Below are 16,605 nucleotides of genomic sequence, written 5' to 3' on the forward strand. Positions count from 1 at the left end.
TATAAAAAAACAAATCAACCATTACAAAAGGCATTTTTCCTAAATGCATAAAATAAATGTTCATGAAGTACAACATTTTTACCATATAATATGTTACACACATTTTTAGCTTGTTATTGTCTGACTGAAGAACTTTGGCTAATGAGATTAAGGTTTTATTGTGAGCAAAAGCTTCTTATGCATGTGTTAACAGAAACCTGACGGTCGAAGCAGACTCAGTTGGAAAACCTCTCTTCAGAGGGAGAGTTCAGCTCTGCTGTAATAGCAGGAATCACAAACAGACCAAAATGGCTCAAGCTCTAGTTCTACTAGTGTCGTTGCTGTTCTTCAGTAATGTGGCTCACTGTAACTTCTCTCCCACACTTATTGTGGACATGGCAAAAATATTCATGGACAACTACTGCTCGCCAGAAAAACTCACCGGGATGGAAGAAGCTATAGATGCTGCAAGCAGTAACACAGAGATCCTCAGTATTTCAGATCCTGCAATGCTTGCCAATGTTCTGACTGATGGGGTTAAAAAAACAATCAGCGATTCCAGAGTGAAAGTCACATACGAGCCAGATTTGATTCTTGCGGCACCTCCAGCCATGCCCGACATCCCTCTGGAGCATCTGGCCGCAATGATCAAAGGCACAGTCAAAGTGGAGATTCTTGAAGGCAACATTGGCTACCTGAAGATTCAGCACATCATTGGGGAGGAGATGGCTCAGAAAGTGGGACCTCTTTTGCTGGAGTACATCTGGGATAAAATTCTCCCGACCTCTGCCATGATTCTGGACTTCCGCAGTACAGTCACCGGTGAGCTGTCTGGAATCCCATACATTGTGTCCTACTTCACTGATCCTGAGCCTCTGATCCATATCGATTCTGTGTACGATCGCACTGCTGATCTCACTATTGAGCTGTGGTCAATGCCAACCTTGTTGGGAAAGAGGTACGGCACCTCCAAACCATTGATCATCCTAACAAGCAAGGACACTCTTGGGATCGCAGAAGATGTTGCGTATTGCCTTAAAAACCTTAAAAGGGCTACCATCGTTGGGGAAAACACTGCAGGGGGAACTGTGAAAATGAACAAAATGAAGGTAGGCGATACTGACTTCTATGTGACTGTGCCTGTTGCCAAGTCTATCAACCCCATCACTGGTAAAAGCTGGGAAATCAATGGAGTTGCTCCAGATGTTGACGTCGCTGCAGAAGATGCCCTTGACGCTGCAATTGCAATCATTAAACTTCGGTCAGAAATTCCAGCATTGACTCAGGCAGCTGCCACGCTGATTGCAGACAACTATGCATTTCCAAGCATCGGGGAATATGTCGCTGAGAAGCTGGAAGCTGTTGTGGCCAGTGGAGAATACAACCTGATCTCTACGAAAGAAGACTTGGAGGAAAAACTTTCTGAGGATCTCCTAAAACTGTCAGAGGATAAGTGTCTGAGGACCACCAGCAATATCCCTGCACTTCCTCCAATGGTAAGATATAATTTCACGCATTTTATAAGAAACTTTTAGGTTTTGAGACAAAATTATGAATGACAATCTTCCTTTAACTTCCAGAATCCCACACCTGAGATGTTCATTGCGCTAATCAAAAGTTCCTTCCAAACTGATGTTTTTGAAAACAACATTGGCTACCTTCGCTTTGACATGTTTGGAGATTTTGAGCATGTTGCGACCATTGCTCAGATCATAGTGGAACATGTCTGGAACAAAGTGGTTGACACTGACGCGCTGATTATTGATCTGAGGTGATTATTCAATTATTTGTCACTTTACTCTTCCGACATTACTACTAGTCCATTATTGACTATAATTTGATATGACAACTGATATAACTGATATTAATTTTTAGAAATAATATTGGTGGGCATGCCTCCTCCATTGCTGGCTTTTGCTCCTACTTCTTTGATGCTGAGAAGCAGATTGTTTTAGACCACATCTACGACAGACCCTCCAATACCACACGAGATCTTCTGACCCTCGAACAACTTACAGGTACATTATTAAAAGCACCCTTTACTTGGAACCTTTACTTTACTGTGTTGTTTTATCATTTTACATGTAGACGAATTTTACAATAGTTCTTTCTTGTTGTTTCGCTACCTAAAAATATGCCAAAATTGAAACATTGGATATTTAAAGTGGATCAAAAGTTGTCCTGATACCAAAATGAGTATTGAACAATGGTAATATTATTATAATAACATACAATATCAATATTTTTAATTATTATTATTCTACATTTTGCTCATTTATAATCGATTAATTAAACAATGATTATATGATCATCCACATCAAATTCTGACTTTATTAATGTTGTCATAAATCAACATTAGGTCAAATATGGACAAACCCAATGTTGGGATGATTTCAATTACACTTTAAGCCCAATGGCTTGGTTTGTCCATATTTGACCCAATGTTTTCAATATCTGCTCAATATTTATATAATTAATACTATTATAATAAATTGCGTTCATTTATATTTATTAATTAGAGAATGACTGTATGTGTTAATCCACTTCAAATGTTGACTATAATAATGTTGTCATAAACCAATGTTGGATTGATTTTTTTTTATTAGATTTCAATTAACTTTTCACCCAATGGTTGGGTTTGTCCATATTTGGCCAAACGCTGGGTTACAACAACCCAGCATTTTTTAGAGTGTATAGATTACGATGCATAGTTATATTTCATAACACAAAACGATATATTAAATTCTACTTTTTCTAGGCAGGAGGTATGGCTATATATATACGTTTATCCACTTCAAATGTTGACTTTAATAATGTTATCGTAAACCAAATGTTGGGCTGATTTTTATCGGAGTAAATTTCGATTACACTTTTAACCCAATGGTAGTGTTTGTCCATATTTGACCCAACGTTGGGTTACAACAACCCAGCATTTTTAGATTGTACTGTATATATTGCGATGCTTAATGTTATAGATGTATTTCATATCACAAAATTATACATTACATTTGACTTTTTCTAGGCTATATATATATATATATATATATATATGTATATATGTATATGAGATATGGCTATATCTGTTTATCCACTTCAAATGTTGACTGTAATGATGTTGTCAAACCAACATTGGTTGATTTTCTTCAATTAGATTTCAATGGAACTTTTAACTCAATGTTTGTTTGTCCATATTTGGTTCAATGTTACAACAACTTAGCATATTTTAAAGTATATATATTGCAATGCATATTATTATAGATATATTTCATATCACAAAATTATACATTAAATTCTACTTTATCTAGGGAGGAGAGGTGGCTATTTATACTGTTTGTTTATCCACCTTAAATGTTTACTATAATAGTGTTGTCATAAACCAATGTTGGGTTGCTTTTTTCAATTAAATTTCGATTACACTTTTAACCCAATGGTTGGTTTTGTCTATATTTGGTTTTGTCTATATTTGACCCAACGTTGCATATTGTTGTAGATATATTTCATATACCAAAATGATGCATTTAATTGTACTTTTTTCTAGGCAGGAGATATGGCAGCAAAAAAAGTGTGGTAATCCTCACCAGTGGTGTGACCGCCGGTGCCGCTGAAGAGTTTGTTTTTATCATGAAGAGGTTGGGACGTGCAATGATTATTGGCGAGACGACCCATGGAGGCTGTCAACCTCCAGAAACCTTCGGTGTGGGCGAAAGCGACATTTTCCTTTCTATTCCAATCAGCCATTCAGACACTGCTCAGGGTCCGTCTTGGGAGGGTGCAGGCATTGCTCCTCATATCCCAGTGCCCGCTGGTGCCGCCCTCGACACAGCAAAGGGCATGCTCAACAAGCATTTTTCCGGCCAAAAATAAGTCGTTCATCTGGGCCTGGAATGGAAGCCAAATGAAATAGTAAATTTAGATTGATGGCATATTGTGAAGATGCTGTTATAATATGTGTAGACCAATTAGGTAGGTAGTGTTTAGAAAAGAACACAGTCAAGCCTTCTGTTCTTATTCTCTATTATGTCTAATGTGGTCAATCGAACTTGCAATCTCTGAAACCCAGTCAGTAAAGGAGAACGTAAATAATCTTCTCAAAGTGATATTTCAGAATAGGCCTAATCCTGAACTTGATATATACTGTATACACACTGTATATGTGTTGGGAACTATTCTATATGCACATTAAAACTTGTTTATGCTCATCTATACTGTACATGCATATCAACAAGTTTGTTGCAAATGTAACTTGAACCTTTTCAGTGTATTTTTGGGGGGAAACTGTGTGACTGTGAAACTATCCTAAAACCAAATCATGAAACATAATAAATTTCACATGCTAAGGTTTTTAATTGCAATGGTGTGTTTTAAAGATTAAATTGAAATTACAACCAAGCTAAAACTGGTTTAACAAGCATAAATCAATTCCAGACATACTTATGAGTCTGGAAATCCACTTCTCCAGATTATTTTGATCAGATTATTTAGCTCTACTTAAATTAACCTCTTACAGTGTCAACATGCAGGTAAGCACATAAGCAAAAACTATACACATATTTAGTAGTCAGCAATGTACATTCATTACTCTAAAAAATGTCCCAACACTTTCCTTTAGAAATTAGCAACACAAACCATAAGATGGCAGCATATCCTCTTCAACCAACAGTGGCCAAAAGCATTTCAACTTTCTAGCACACCCACTAAAATTACAACTATGTAGCACCTGTTGACAACAGATGCTTAAAGTAATGACAAGTCTTGTCCTCAACACATTACTCACTGGTACTTGTCAAATTTGACTTAAAATAAAAATTGACTGCTGTGTTCCAACATAAATGCGATGATTTCACAGATTGAGGTAAAGTTGGTTTTATATTCGCACATTCAGGGTTTCTCCTTGATACTATAATTAATCATATTGGCAGCCAATGACTACCAAAGTACGACATTGTTCACAGTCAATTAAATAGTGCTAATGTTGTTTTGAAGTCATAATTGCATCTGATTTCAGACTGAATATTCAAAGTAGCACGATAAACAACATAGAGACCTTGTCACAAGTTGTCACTGTTCAAAAATGAGTAAATCTGCGAATATAAAACCAATACCTTAATATTTCTATGTCATGTTTTGCTCGAACATTCGGCTATTAAAGCTGAGACAATAAACTAAGGCTAAAGCCTAGCATAAATGGCAGTTGGCTAAATTATGTACAATATCCCTGCTGAAAAATCCAGCTTAAACCAGCCTAGGCTGCTTGGCTGGTTTTAGCTGGTCAAGCTGGTTTTAGCTGTAATTTTCCAGCCTGACCAGCTAAGACCAGGCTGGAAATGGCTGAAAACCAGCCTGGAAATGGCCAAAACCCCTCTAAAACCAGGCTGGTCGACCAGCTAAAACCAGCCAACCAGCCTAGGCTGGTTTAAGCTGTTTTTTTCAGTAGGGATCCGTAAATAAGATCATGTTGATTCAAGATTCACCATAAGCAGGTTTCTTTAACGACTACAACATGAAAACAATTTACTCTTATTCAGGTTTTGAGATAGCTAAATGTAGGCCTAGTTTCGTACACATTATTATTACCTTAAGTTCTTTGCTTATCAGTTCTTACCTCAGCACATCTGTTGTAAACGCCATTTGTTGGCGGGCTTTAAACGATACCAAGTTGTTCGTTCGGTTCGTCTTGGGATTTGTTCACAACAAGAAGAGACAGGGATAATATAGAGACGTCAAAACTCTTAATTTTTTGATATCGGATTTATAGCATGATGTAGGTTATTTCTTCGAATCTCTTGAATTTACGTTACCCAAATATTTATTATGAACGCAGAGTCTTGAATCTTCTCAAAGAGTCGGTTTAATGATTCAGTGAATCACTCACGATACACATTTTATTTACGCTGATAAATAACGCCTCCTACTGGTGATGTATCCTAAAAGAATCCTAAAAATTCATTTAAAAATCTTTTAAATTGACATGCTCTTTTATTATATTTCAAACTCAGTTCACTAGTTAATATGACCCATTACTATGGTTTTCTACAACTACAAGTGTATATTATTGACCTACTATTTTATCAGTTCACTAGTTAATAGTTCAGGATGCTGTAGCATTCATTAACAAAGGAATGTAATAACTGTTTATAGTATAATATGCTTGGAAAAACACAAGTATTGGCGAAAATCTACTATAAACATTACTATAAACTATGTGAGCACATGCATACAAGTTCTACAAAATAGTAAAAATACAATACTCTGTTTTTGATTTACTCTTTTATTCCACAATAGCAAACAGGACAAAAAAATCCCCCCAAAATCTATTATTTTGCATATTCAAAGGAAGGGAGGAAACCTTCAAGAAGCAGGACAAGAAACTGACCCAATTTTTTTCTTCATGGGTAGAAATATGACACCAGCTCCTCTTCTGCCAGCTCTCAGCCTGGGCTCCTTTCTCAAACGACTCCGTCTTTGCTGTGCACATTTACATCAAATGCCAAGCGCTTGAACAAAACACATGTGGCCTTTTTTACACGTGGATTTTTCGTGCAGCAACAAGTTCTTCACATTTCCCCCAAAAACAACAGACTGGCGAGTGTTTCATCACTTAAAGAAAACTAAACCTGGAGTGTTTTAACTTGTTTTTTCACCCTGGACGTCGGCTTGTATTCAGTACACATTGGAAACAGCATAACTTTAAATTTATTTGCATCCCGTCTGGACTTCAGACTGATGTGTGAGTAGAGAGTGCGTCAACATCCGCTCAACTCTTCTTCTTTGTGTGCATCCTTCCCTCGGGATCTCAGAAAAGGCTCGTTTTTAAGGTTCGACATTGGGGATAATGTAAATAGCCGTTTCCGAACTGAGGATTGATGATTTTGCAATAAGAAAACAATGACACGTTCGTTAGTAAAAATGAGTCTTGGCGTATTTTTCTTTGGACTTTTATTGTTCACGCTTTCATCTGCGAGAGCCGAAGAAGATGTGGAGGAGGAGAGATCATGTCAGGGCGCTTTTGACTTGTATTTTGTCCTTGACAAGTAAGTTTACTTAAATCCTTCTGCTCTTTCTTTTATGAACAAAGAACTTTTGCAGTCTTTAATCCGCTGCCATTCCCTCTAAACTTAAAGGAAAGTTATACATTAATCCCCTTGGTCTTAAAGGGGCAGTTCGCTAAAATGAAAAGTGACTCGCTATTTATTCCCCCTCGAATTAATCCAAACTGTCTGTTGAACACAGAACACGATTTATTTTTTTAAGAAAGCTGGAAAACAGTTTTTTTCATAGTAGAAAAAACAAACAAATGTAAGTGAATGGTTACAGGTTTCCATCAGTCTTCAAAATATCTTCCTTTGTGTTTGACAGAAGAAAATAAAATCAAAGCTGTTTGCAACAAGCTAATGATGAGTAAATGATGACCTAAGATATTTTGAAGAATGTTGGAAACCTGTAACCATTGACTTCAATAGTAAAACATAAAACAAATGGTTACAGGTTTTCAACATTCTTCAAAATATCTACCTTTGTGGTCATCAGACAAAAAAGTCAAACCACTTTGGAACAAGGGTCAGTAAATGATAACTGAATATATTTTAAAGAATGTTGGAAACCTGTAACCATTGACTTCCATAGTAAAAAATAAAACAAATGTAAGTCAATGGTTACAGGTTTCCAACATTCTTTAAAATATCTTCCTTTGTGATTGATAGAAGAAAAGAAAGTCAAACCAGTTTGCAACAAGCAAAGGATGAGTAAATGAGGACCGAAGTTATTTTAAAGAATGTTGAAAACATGTAACCATTGACTTCCATAGTAAATAACAAAACAAATGTAAGTGAATGGTTACAGGTTTCCATTAGTCTTCAAAATATCTTCCTTTGTGATCGACAGAGGAAAAAAAGTCAAACCAAATTGGAACAAGCAAAGGATGAGTAAACGATGTCCAAAGATGTTTTGAAGAATGTTGGAAACCTGTAACCATTGACTTCCATTGCAAAAAACAAAAATAAATGTAAGTTAATGGTTACAGGTTTCCAACATTCTTCAAAATATCTTCCTTTGTGATCGATAGAAGAAAAGAAAGTCAAACCAGTTTGCAACAAGCAAAGGATGAGTAAATTAGGATTAAAGATATTTTGAAGAATGTTGGAAACCTGTAACTATTGACCTCCATAGTAAAAAAACAAATGTAAGTCAATGGTTACAGATTTCCAGCATTCTTTAAAATATCTTCCTTTGTGTTCGACAGAATAAAAGGAAGTCAAACCAGTTGGAAACAAGTGAAGGATGAGTAAATGATGACCGAAGATATTTTGAAGAATGTTGGAAACCTGTAACCATTGGCTTCCATAGTAAAAACAAACAAATGTAAGTTAATGGTTACAGGCTTCCAACATTCTTCAAAATATTTTCCTTTGTGCTCGACAGAAAAAAGAGAGTCAAACCAGTTTGGAACAAGTAAAGGATGAGTAAATGATGACCGAATGTTCATTTTTTGGTGTCCCTGTCCCTTTAACAGCCGGCGAACCGTATGTTATCCAGCATAAACCCGTCAATCACATATAAAGGCAACTCGATATGTATGAAGTGCAAATGTCAGGGATGCTTTTGTGGTCTGTTGGCCTGATGTTTTTCCACACTGAGAGAAAACGGCCTGAATAAAGTAGGCCAGTACATTTCCACTCACATCCTCCTTTTTCTCCCCCAAATTTCTCACATTCCCCAACACCGAAATAGAGATTCGCCAGGTGTCCATTGTTTAGTATCACTCTACTGGGTTCAATCTGAGTTCAAGGGAGGGTGATAGACAATACTATGCACAGTATACTAGACAACACAAGTCATCCAGGTTGTATTTTTTTATTGTGGCAGCTTGTTGTTTTGCGCTATGTGTGTGAGCCGTGATGGACAGAGAGGGGTGGTACATGTAAGGTTTGCTGAATAGGCAGTTTACAGCTTCATTCCTCTGTGGTTCTCTTTTCCTGCCTCTGATCCTGGCTTATTGTTTAAAAGACCCAGAAAGGCAACATCCTTTCCCATGATTCGCTCTTGTGGGAAGATACTTCACAGGATGTTTAATCAAACTGAGTATTTGTGACCCTGGTCCGAAAAGATCAGTCATAAGGGTCATTTTTTTCTGAAATTGAGATCTATGCATAATCTCAAAGCTGAATAATAAAAAAACAAATGTAAGTCAATGGTGACAGGTTTCCAACATTCTTCAAAATATCTTCCTTTGTGTTCGATAGATGAAAAGAAAGTCAAACCAGTTGGGAACAAGTAAAAGGTGAGTAAATGATGATTGAAGATATTTTGAAGAATGTTGGAAACCTGTAACCTTTGACTTTCTTAGTAAAAAAAAACAAAACATATGTAAGTCAATGGTTACAGGTTTCCAACATTCTTCAAAATATCTTCCTTTGTGTTCGATAGATGAAAAGAAAGTCAAACCAGTTGGGAACAAGTAAAAGGTGAGTAAATGATGATTGAAGATATTTTGAAGAATGTTGGAAACCTGTAAATATTTACTTTCTTAGTAAAAAAAACAAAACAAATGTAAGTCAATGGTTACAGGTTTCCAACATTCTTTAAAATATCTTCCTTTGTGTTCGTCATAAGAAAAGGAAGTCAAATCAGTTTGGAACAAGTAAAGGATGAGTAAATGGTGACTGAAAATATTTTGAAGAATGTTGCAAACCTGTAACCATTGACTTCCATAATAAAAAAAACAAAAACAAATGTAAGTCAATGGTGACAGGTTTCCAACATTCTTTAAAATATCTTCCTTTGTGTTCGTCATAAGAAAAGGAAGTCAAATCAGTTTGGAACAAGCAAAGGATGAGTAAACGGTGACTGAAAATATTTTGAAGAATGTTGCAAACCTGTAACCATTGACTTCCATAATAAAAAAACAAAAACAAATGTAAGTTAATGGTTACAGGTTTCCAACATTCTTCAAAATATCTTCCTTTGTGTTCGATAGATAAAAAGAAAGTCAAACCAGTTGGGAACAAGTAAAAGGTGAGTAAATGATGATCGAAGATATTTTGAAGAATGTTGGAAACCTGTAACCATTGACTTCCATAATAAAAAAACAAAAAACAAATGTAAGTCAATGGTGACAGGTTTCCAACATTCTTTAAAATATCTTCCTTTGTGTTCGTCATAAGAAAAGGAAGTCAAATCAGTTTGGAACAAGCAAAGGATGAGTAAACGGTGACTGAAAATATTTTGAAGAATGTTGCAAACCTGTAACCATTGACTTCCATAATAAAAAAAACAAAAACAAATGTAAGTTAATGGTTACAGGTTTCCAACATTCTTCAAAATATCTTCCTTTGTGTTCGATAGATAAAAAGAAAGTCAAACCAGTTGGGAACAAGTAAAAGGTGAGTAAATGATGATCGAAGATATTTTGAAGAATGTTGGAAACCTGTAAACGTTGACTTTCTTAGTAAAAAAAAACAAAACAAATGTAAGTCAATGGTTACAGGTTTCCAACATTCTTTAAAATATCTTCCTTTGTGTTCGTCATAAGAAATGACCGAAGATATTTTGAAGAATGTTGCAAACCTGTAACCATTGACTTCCATAATAAAAAAACAAAAACAAATGTAAGTCAATGGTTACAGGTTTCCAACATTCTTTAAAATATCTTCCTTTGTGATAGACAGAGTAAAGGAAAGTCAAACCAGTTTGAAACAAGTAAAGGGTGAGTAAATGATGACTGAAGATATTTTGAAGAATGTTGAACACTGAGTATTTGTGACCCTGGACTACAAAGTTCAGTCATAAGGGTAAATTTTTCTGAAATTGATATGTATGCATAACAAATGCACAACAGGACAAATAAGCTTTCCATTGATGTGTGGTTTGTATGGATAGGACAATATTTGGATTAAATACAATATTTTAGAAGTTTAAAAGTGGACATATTTACAGTTTTAGGAGTTTAAAGTGTACAAAAGCCTGGTATTAAACTGCCAGTACACTTTCTGTTATGATACAGACTTAATATATATGATTTCTCACCCAATATATTATTTAAAACGACTGAAATATCAATAAAAGTCTCTTTGTTGAATTGCAGAGTTGAATTTGTAAAATCAAAAGTCGATACAGCAGAGATCAACATCCCATAATGCAACTCACAACCAACGGTAAATAAATGAAAAGCGCCCATGAATCATAAAATACAGAAACTGATACAGATTTGTTTTACAGTGCTCGCTTTATAAAGACAATTTATCATCAAAAGAACAAATGTTTTAAAACAGAGAGGAATGAAATTTGACATCACGGTTTTAAACATTAGAATGCGCTATATGTTCAATGATTTTCATGTGTCATGCAACATTCTCTGGATCTGTTCAGCTGACTAAAAGCTAATGCAGCTCATACTTTTCCACCCGGTTTTTCTCATGATGTGATGGCAGAAGACACAGCCAACCTCAGCCACCCCCCCACCCTTTTTTTTTTCTCTCTTTACAGGCATTGGAAAAACTGACATTTAGTAAAATCGCATGCACATGGACATCTGCAGCCCTCTGAGAACATTACAAGCCTTCTACTTCAACAGTTTGAGTCATTTGATGCGCATGCATTATTCAGTATTGGTATTCATTGCGTGCGTGAGAGGGCAGAGTGTCATTTTTGTTTCGTTATGTGTTTTTATCACCAAGTGAGCTGAAGTATCAGAGCGTCACAAGCAACAGAGGTATTGCACAAGTGTTTGGCTTCAGGTGCACCATTATTGGACTTCTGAGAACGAGCTTTCCTGGAGTTGTTTTTTCGAAGGAAGTGGCGTGTTTATCTGATGCGAACCTATTTTGTTGACATCTTACCTCAGCCTCGCAGTCTCAAATTGTCAGATTTGAGAAAAAATATCTGTTGCTTGACGCCAATAAGAAATGTTGGAATTTAAACTATAAATATTGGCTGATAAGATGTAAAAAGTGATGTTACTTTACTTAAAAAAATGAGTAAACCCATTGCCTTACAAGTGAGAAGTTGACCTTACTTAAAAAAATGAGTAAACCCACTGCCTTACAAGTGAGAAGTTGACATTACTTAAAAAAATGAGTAAACCCATTGCCTTACAAGTGAGAAGTTGACCTTACTTAAAAAAATGAGTTAACTAATTAATTACTTAATAATTATAAAGCAGCAGCTTTACTCACTTTTTCAAGTAAAGCTAACTAATTGATTTATTAGCAACATGTTTACTCACTTTTTCAAGTAAAGTCAACCAATTGCTTTAAAAGCCATGGGATTACCCTGTTTTTCAAGCAATGTCAACTAATCACATTAAAAGCAATGAGTTTACTCAGTTTTTTTCAAGTAAAGTCAACTAATTGCTTTAAAAGCAACTGATTTACTCATCTTTTCAAGTAAAGTCAGTTAATCGCTTTATTAGCAACATGTTTCCTCACTTGTTAAAGTAGTCAACTAATCGCTTTTCAAGTAGTGTCAACTAATCGCTTTAAAAGCAACACGATTGCTCTCTTTTTGCTAGTAATGTCAAAAAATCGCTTTATTAGCAACATGTTTACTCAAATTTTTCAAGTAAAGTCAACTAATCACTTTAAAAGAAACAGGTTTCCTCACTTTTTCAAGTAAAGTCAACTAATCACAGTAAAATCAATGTGTTTACTTACTATTTTTAAGTAGAGTCAACTAATGGCTTGAAAAGCAATGAGTTTACCCACCTTTTTCAAGTAAAGTCAACTAATCACTTTAAAAGCAACAGATTTACTCACTTTTTTAAAGTAAAGTCAACTAATTGCTTTAAAAGCAACAGATTTACTCATCTTTTCAAGTAAAGTCAGTTAATCGCTTTATTAGCAACATGTTTTCCCACTTTTTCAAGTAAACCCTACAAATCGATTTAAAAGCGATGGGTTTTATTTTCATTTTTCAAGGAATGTCAACTAATCACTTTAAAAAAAACATGTTTACTCATTTTGTCAGTTCAACTAATCATTTTAAAAGCAATTTGTTTACTTTTTTAAGTAAAGTCAACTGATTGCTTTATTAGCAACATGTTTCCTCACTTGTTAAAGTAGTCAACTAATCGCTTTTCAAGTAGTGTCAACTAATCGCTTTAAAAGCAAAGCGATTGCTCTCTTTTTGCAAGTAATGTCAACAAATCGCTTTATTAGCAACATGTTTACTCAAAATTTTCAAGTAAAGTCAACTAATCACTTTAAAACTAACAGGTTTCCTCACTTTTTAAAGTTGTCAACTAATCGATTTTCAAGTAGTGTCAACTAATCGCTTTAAAAGCAACACGATTGCTCTCTTTTTGCAAGTAATGTCAACAAATCGCTTTATTAGCAACATGTTTACTCAAATTTTTCAAGTAAAGTCAACTAATCACAGTAAAAGCAATGCGTTTACTTACTATTTTCAAGTAGAGTCAACTAATTGCTTGAAAAGCAATGAGTTTATCCACCTTTTGCAAGTAAAATCAACTAATCACGTTAAAAGCAACAGATTTACTCATTTTGTTCAAGTAAAGTCAACAAATCGTTTTATTAGCAACATTTACTCACTTTTTTAAAGTAAAGCCAACTAACCACAGTAAAAGCAACAGATTTACTCACTTTTTTAAAAAAGTAAAACCAACTAATCACTTTATAAGCAACATGTTTCCTCACTTTTATAAGTAAAGTCAACTAATCGCTTTGCAAGCAATCTCAACTAAAACAGGTTAACTCACTTTATTCCAAGTAGTCAACTAATCGCAGTAAAAGCAATGTGTTTTCTTATTATTTTCAAGTAAAGTCAACTAATCGTTATATTAGCAACATTTACTCACCTTTTTTAAAGTAGTCAACTAATGCTTTTCAAGCAATCTCAACTAAAACAGGTTTACTTACTATTTTCAAGCAAAGTCAACTCATCGCAGTTAAAGCAATGTGTTTTCTTACTATTTTAAGTAAAGTCAACTAATCGTTTTATTAGCAACATTTACTCACCTTTTTAAAGTAAAACCAACTAATCGCTTTATAAGCAACATGTTTCCTCACTTTTTAAAGTAGTCAACTAATCGCTTTTCAAGCAATCTAAACTAAAAGGTTTACTCACTTTATTTCAAGTAGTCAACTAATCGCAGTAAAAGCAATGTGTTTTCTTATTATTTTTAAGTAAAGTCAACTAATCGTTTTATTAGCAACATTTACTCACCTTTTTAAAGTAAAACCAACTAATCGCTTTATAAGCAACATGTTTCCTCACTTTTATAAGTAAAGTCAACTAATCGCTTTTCAAGCAATCTCAACTAAAACAGGTTCACTTACTATTTTCAAGAAAAGTCAACTAATCGCAGTAAAAGCAATGTGTTTACTTGCTATTTTCAAGTAGAGTCAACTAATCGCTTGAAAAGCAATGGATTTACTCACTTTTTAAAGTAAAGTCAACTAATTACAGTAAAAGCAACAAATTTACTCACTTTATAAAAGTAAACTAATAACTTTAAGCAACGTGTTTACTCACTTTTTACCAAAAGTCAACTAATCTTTGTAATAACAATGGGTTTACTCACTTCTTTTACGCAAAAACAGACTGACGAAAAAGCTTAAAATAAAACTATGATTTCCTTAATTCCTCATTCTCTTTTTTATGTCATGTTGATCATCGTGGAAAGTCCCACATTGTATCACTGGAATACTGAAATGCAAAGAAATATTACGCAAATCAGCCTCAAGATTGTCCTTTTAGCCGGGCATCATTGCTTCCACTTCTGCTTTCATGTGGCCCAAAGACTTTCTGGGAAGAGGTAGCCTTGGGTAGTGATTCAGAATCAGTCTACCAGCCCGCGGCCTGCTGTTTAATAGTGGAATAAAACAAAGACGCTGTCCGAGGGAATGCTTAGCATGATATTTTCACTGCAGCATTCGAGCCAGATATCCACAGGGGAACTTTTCTGAGTTAGAGCCGTTTTTGGAGGTTCCTGAATAAGTTTGTGCATCCAAAAATGAACATTCAGTCATCATTTACTCACACTGTCTTGATTCTAATTTGACTCTTCTCTCTCCCGTGCTGGCGTGGGTTTCCTCCACATGCTTCTGGTTTCCCCAACAGTCCAAACACATGCGCTATAGGTGAACTGAATTAACTAAATTGGCCGTAGTGTGTGAGTGTGAATGTGAGAGTGTATGGGTGTTTCCCAATACTGGGTTGCAGATGGAAGAGCATCCACTGTGTAAAAGATTTGCTGGATTAGTTGGCGGTTCATTCCACTGTGGCTACCCCTCATAAATATATAGGATAGGGATTTTCCTTTTTGGGTGATAACTTTAAGCCATCTGACCACTTGATTTTGGGGATTATTTTGGGGAAATGCAAATTCTGAAACAAATGAAGTGCCATACAAAATAACATTAGATCTTTTTGTATGCACAAAAAAGTACAACATAATATAGCATTTTTGTGTTCAGGAAAACAAATCTTAACGAGTCAAGTTTAAAAGATTTGAATCATCATCTGTGTGAGTAAATAGTGATCTAATTTTCTTTTTTGGTATTCATTTTAATAATAATTTATCAGGCCACTTGATTTTTGAGATTATTTTGGGCAAATGCAAATCATTTTTTGGGATTACTTTTGGCAGATGCAAATAGTAAAACAAATATAGCATCATCCAAAATAGCACTGGCTTTTTTATTTTGTATTTACAGAAAAACGATTCACTTTTAAAAGGTTTGATTCATCATCTGTGTAAGTAAATATTGATCTAATTTTCTTTTTTGGTATTCATTTTAATAATAATTTATCAGGCCACTTGATTTTTGAGATTATTTTGGGCAAATGCAAATACTGAAACAAATGAAGTGCCATACAAAATAACATTAGATCTTTTTGTAGGCACAAAAAAGTACATAATATAGAATATTTGTGTTCAGGAAAACAAATCAGAAGGAGTCATGTTTAAAAGATTTGAATCATCATCTGTGTGAGTAAATATTGATCTAATTTCATTTTTTGGTAACGATTTTAAGCCCTCAGGTGGGAAATGCAATTAATGAAATTATTTTTGGGGATTATTTTTTGTGAAATGCAAATAATGAGACAAATTAAGCATCACACTAAATAGAATTGGATCTTTTTTGTACGCACAAAAAGGTGCAACATAATATTGTAATATTTGTTGTGTTTACAATGAAAACGATTCACTTTCAAAAGATTTGAAGCATCGTCTGTGAGTAAATAGTGATCTAATTTTCCTTTCTTGGTAATAATTTTAAACCCTCAGACCTCTTGATTTTTGGGATTATTTTGAGGAAATGCAAATAATGAAACAAATGAAGTGCCATACAAAATAACATTAGATCTTTTTGGATGCACAAAAAAGTACATAATATAGAATTTTTGTGTTCAGGAAAAAACAAATCAGAAGGAGTCATGTTTAAAAGATTTGAATCATCATCTGTGTGAGTAAATAGTGATCTAATTTTCCTTTCTTGGTAATAATTATAAACCCTCAGACCTCTTGGTTTTTGGGATTATTTTGGGGAAATGCAAATAATAAAACAAATAAAGCATCGTCCAAAGTAGCATTGGCTTTTTTGTTGTATTTACAGCAAAAACGATTCACTTTCAAAAGATTTGAAGCATCGTCTGTGAGTAAAAGTG

General features: G+C 34.6%; 2 protein-coding genes across 2 annotated transcripts in view; both read left to right on the plus strand.

Annotated features, from left to right (window-relative positions):
* The first annotated feature begins 248 nt into the window (after positions 1 to 248).
* LOC130238676 (retinol-binding protein 3-like) lies at positions 249 to 3,843 on the plus strand. The gene is made up of 4 exons (XM_056469766.1): positions 249 to 1,475; positions 1,560 to 1,750; positions 1,855 to 1,997; positions 3,518 to 3,843. Exons 1-4 carry the CDS (start codon positions 288 to 290, stop codon positions 3,841 to 3,843), a joined length of 1,848 nt encoding a protein of 615 aa, XP_056325741.1. The 5' UTR covers positions 249 to 287.
* Positions 3,844 to 6,371: 2,528 nt separating this feature from the next.
* antxr1c (ANTXR cell adhesion molecule 1c) overlaps positions 6,372 to 16,605 on the plus strand; it is a 71,433-nt gene continuing 61,199 nt past the window's right edge. Inside the window, exon 1 of the mRNA XM_056468932.1 lies at positions 6,372 to 7,010. Within this exon, the coding sequence (XP_056324907.1) occupies positions 6,865 to 7,010 (146 nt within the window). The 5' untranslated portion in view covers positions 6,372 to 6,864. The remainder of the gene's footprint in view (positions 7,011 to 16,605) is intronic.

This window comes from Danio aesculapii, chromosome 12, assembly GCF_903798145.1.
Source record: "Danio aesculapii chromosome 12, fDanAes4.1, whole genome shotgun sequence".
NCBI lineage: Eukaryota > Metazoa > Chordata > Actinopteri > Cypriniformes > Danionidae > Danio > Danio aesculapii.

What these genes read in the sequence shown, in the direction of transcription:
- LOC130238676 (XM_056469766.1), top strand. Translation starts at nt 288, where the DNA reads ATGGCTCAAGCTCTAGTTCTACTAGTGTCGTTGCTGTTCTTCAGTAAT. An exon ending in TCCCTGCACTTCCTCCAATG is followed by an intron (nt 1,476 to 1,559) that starts GTAAGATATAAT and finishes TTTAACTTCCAG; the next exon opens with AATCCCACACCTGAGATGTT. An exon ending in GCGCTGATTATTGATCTGAG is followed by an intron (nt 1,751 to 1,854) that starts GTGATTATTCAA and finishes ATTAATTTTTAG; the next exon opens with AAATAATATTGGTGGGCATG.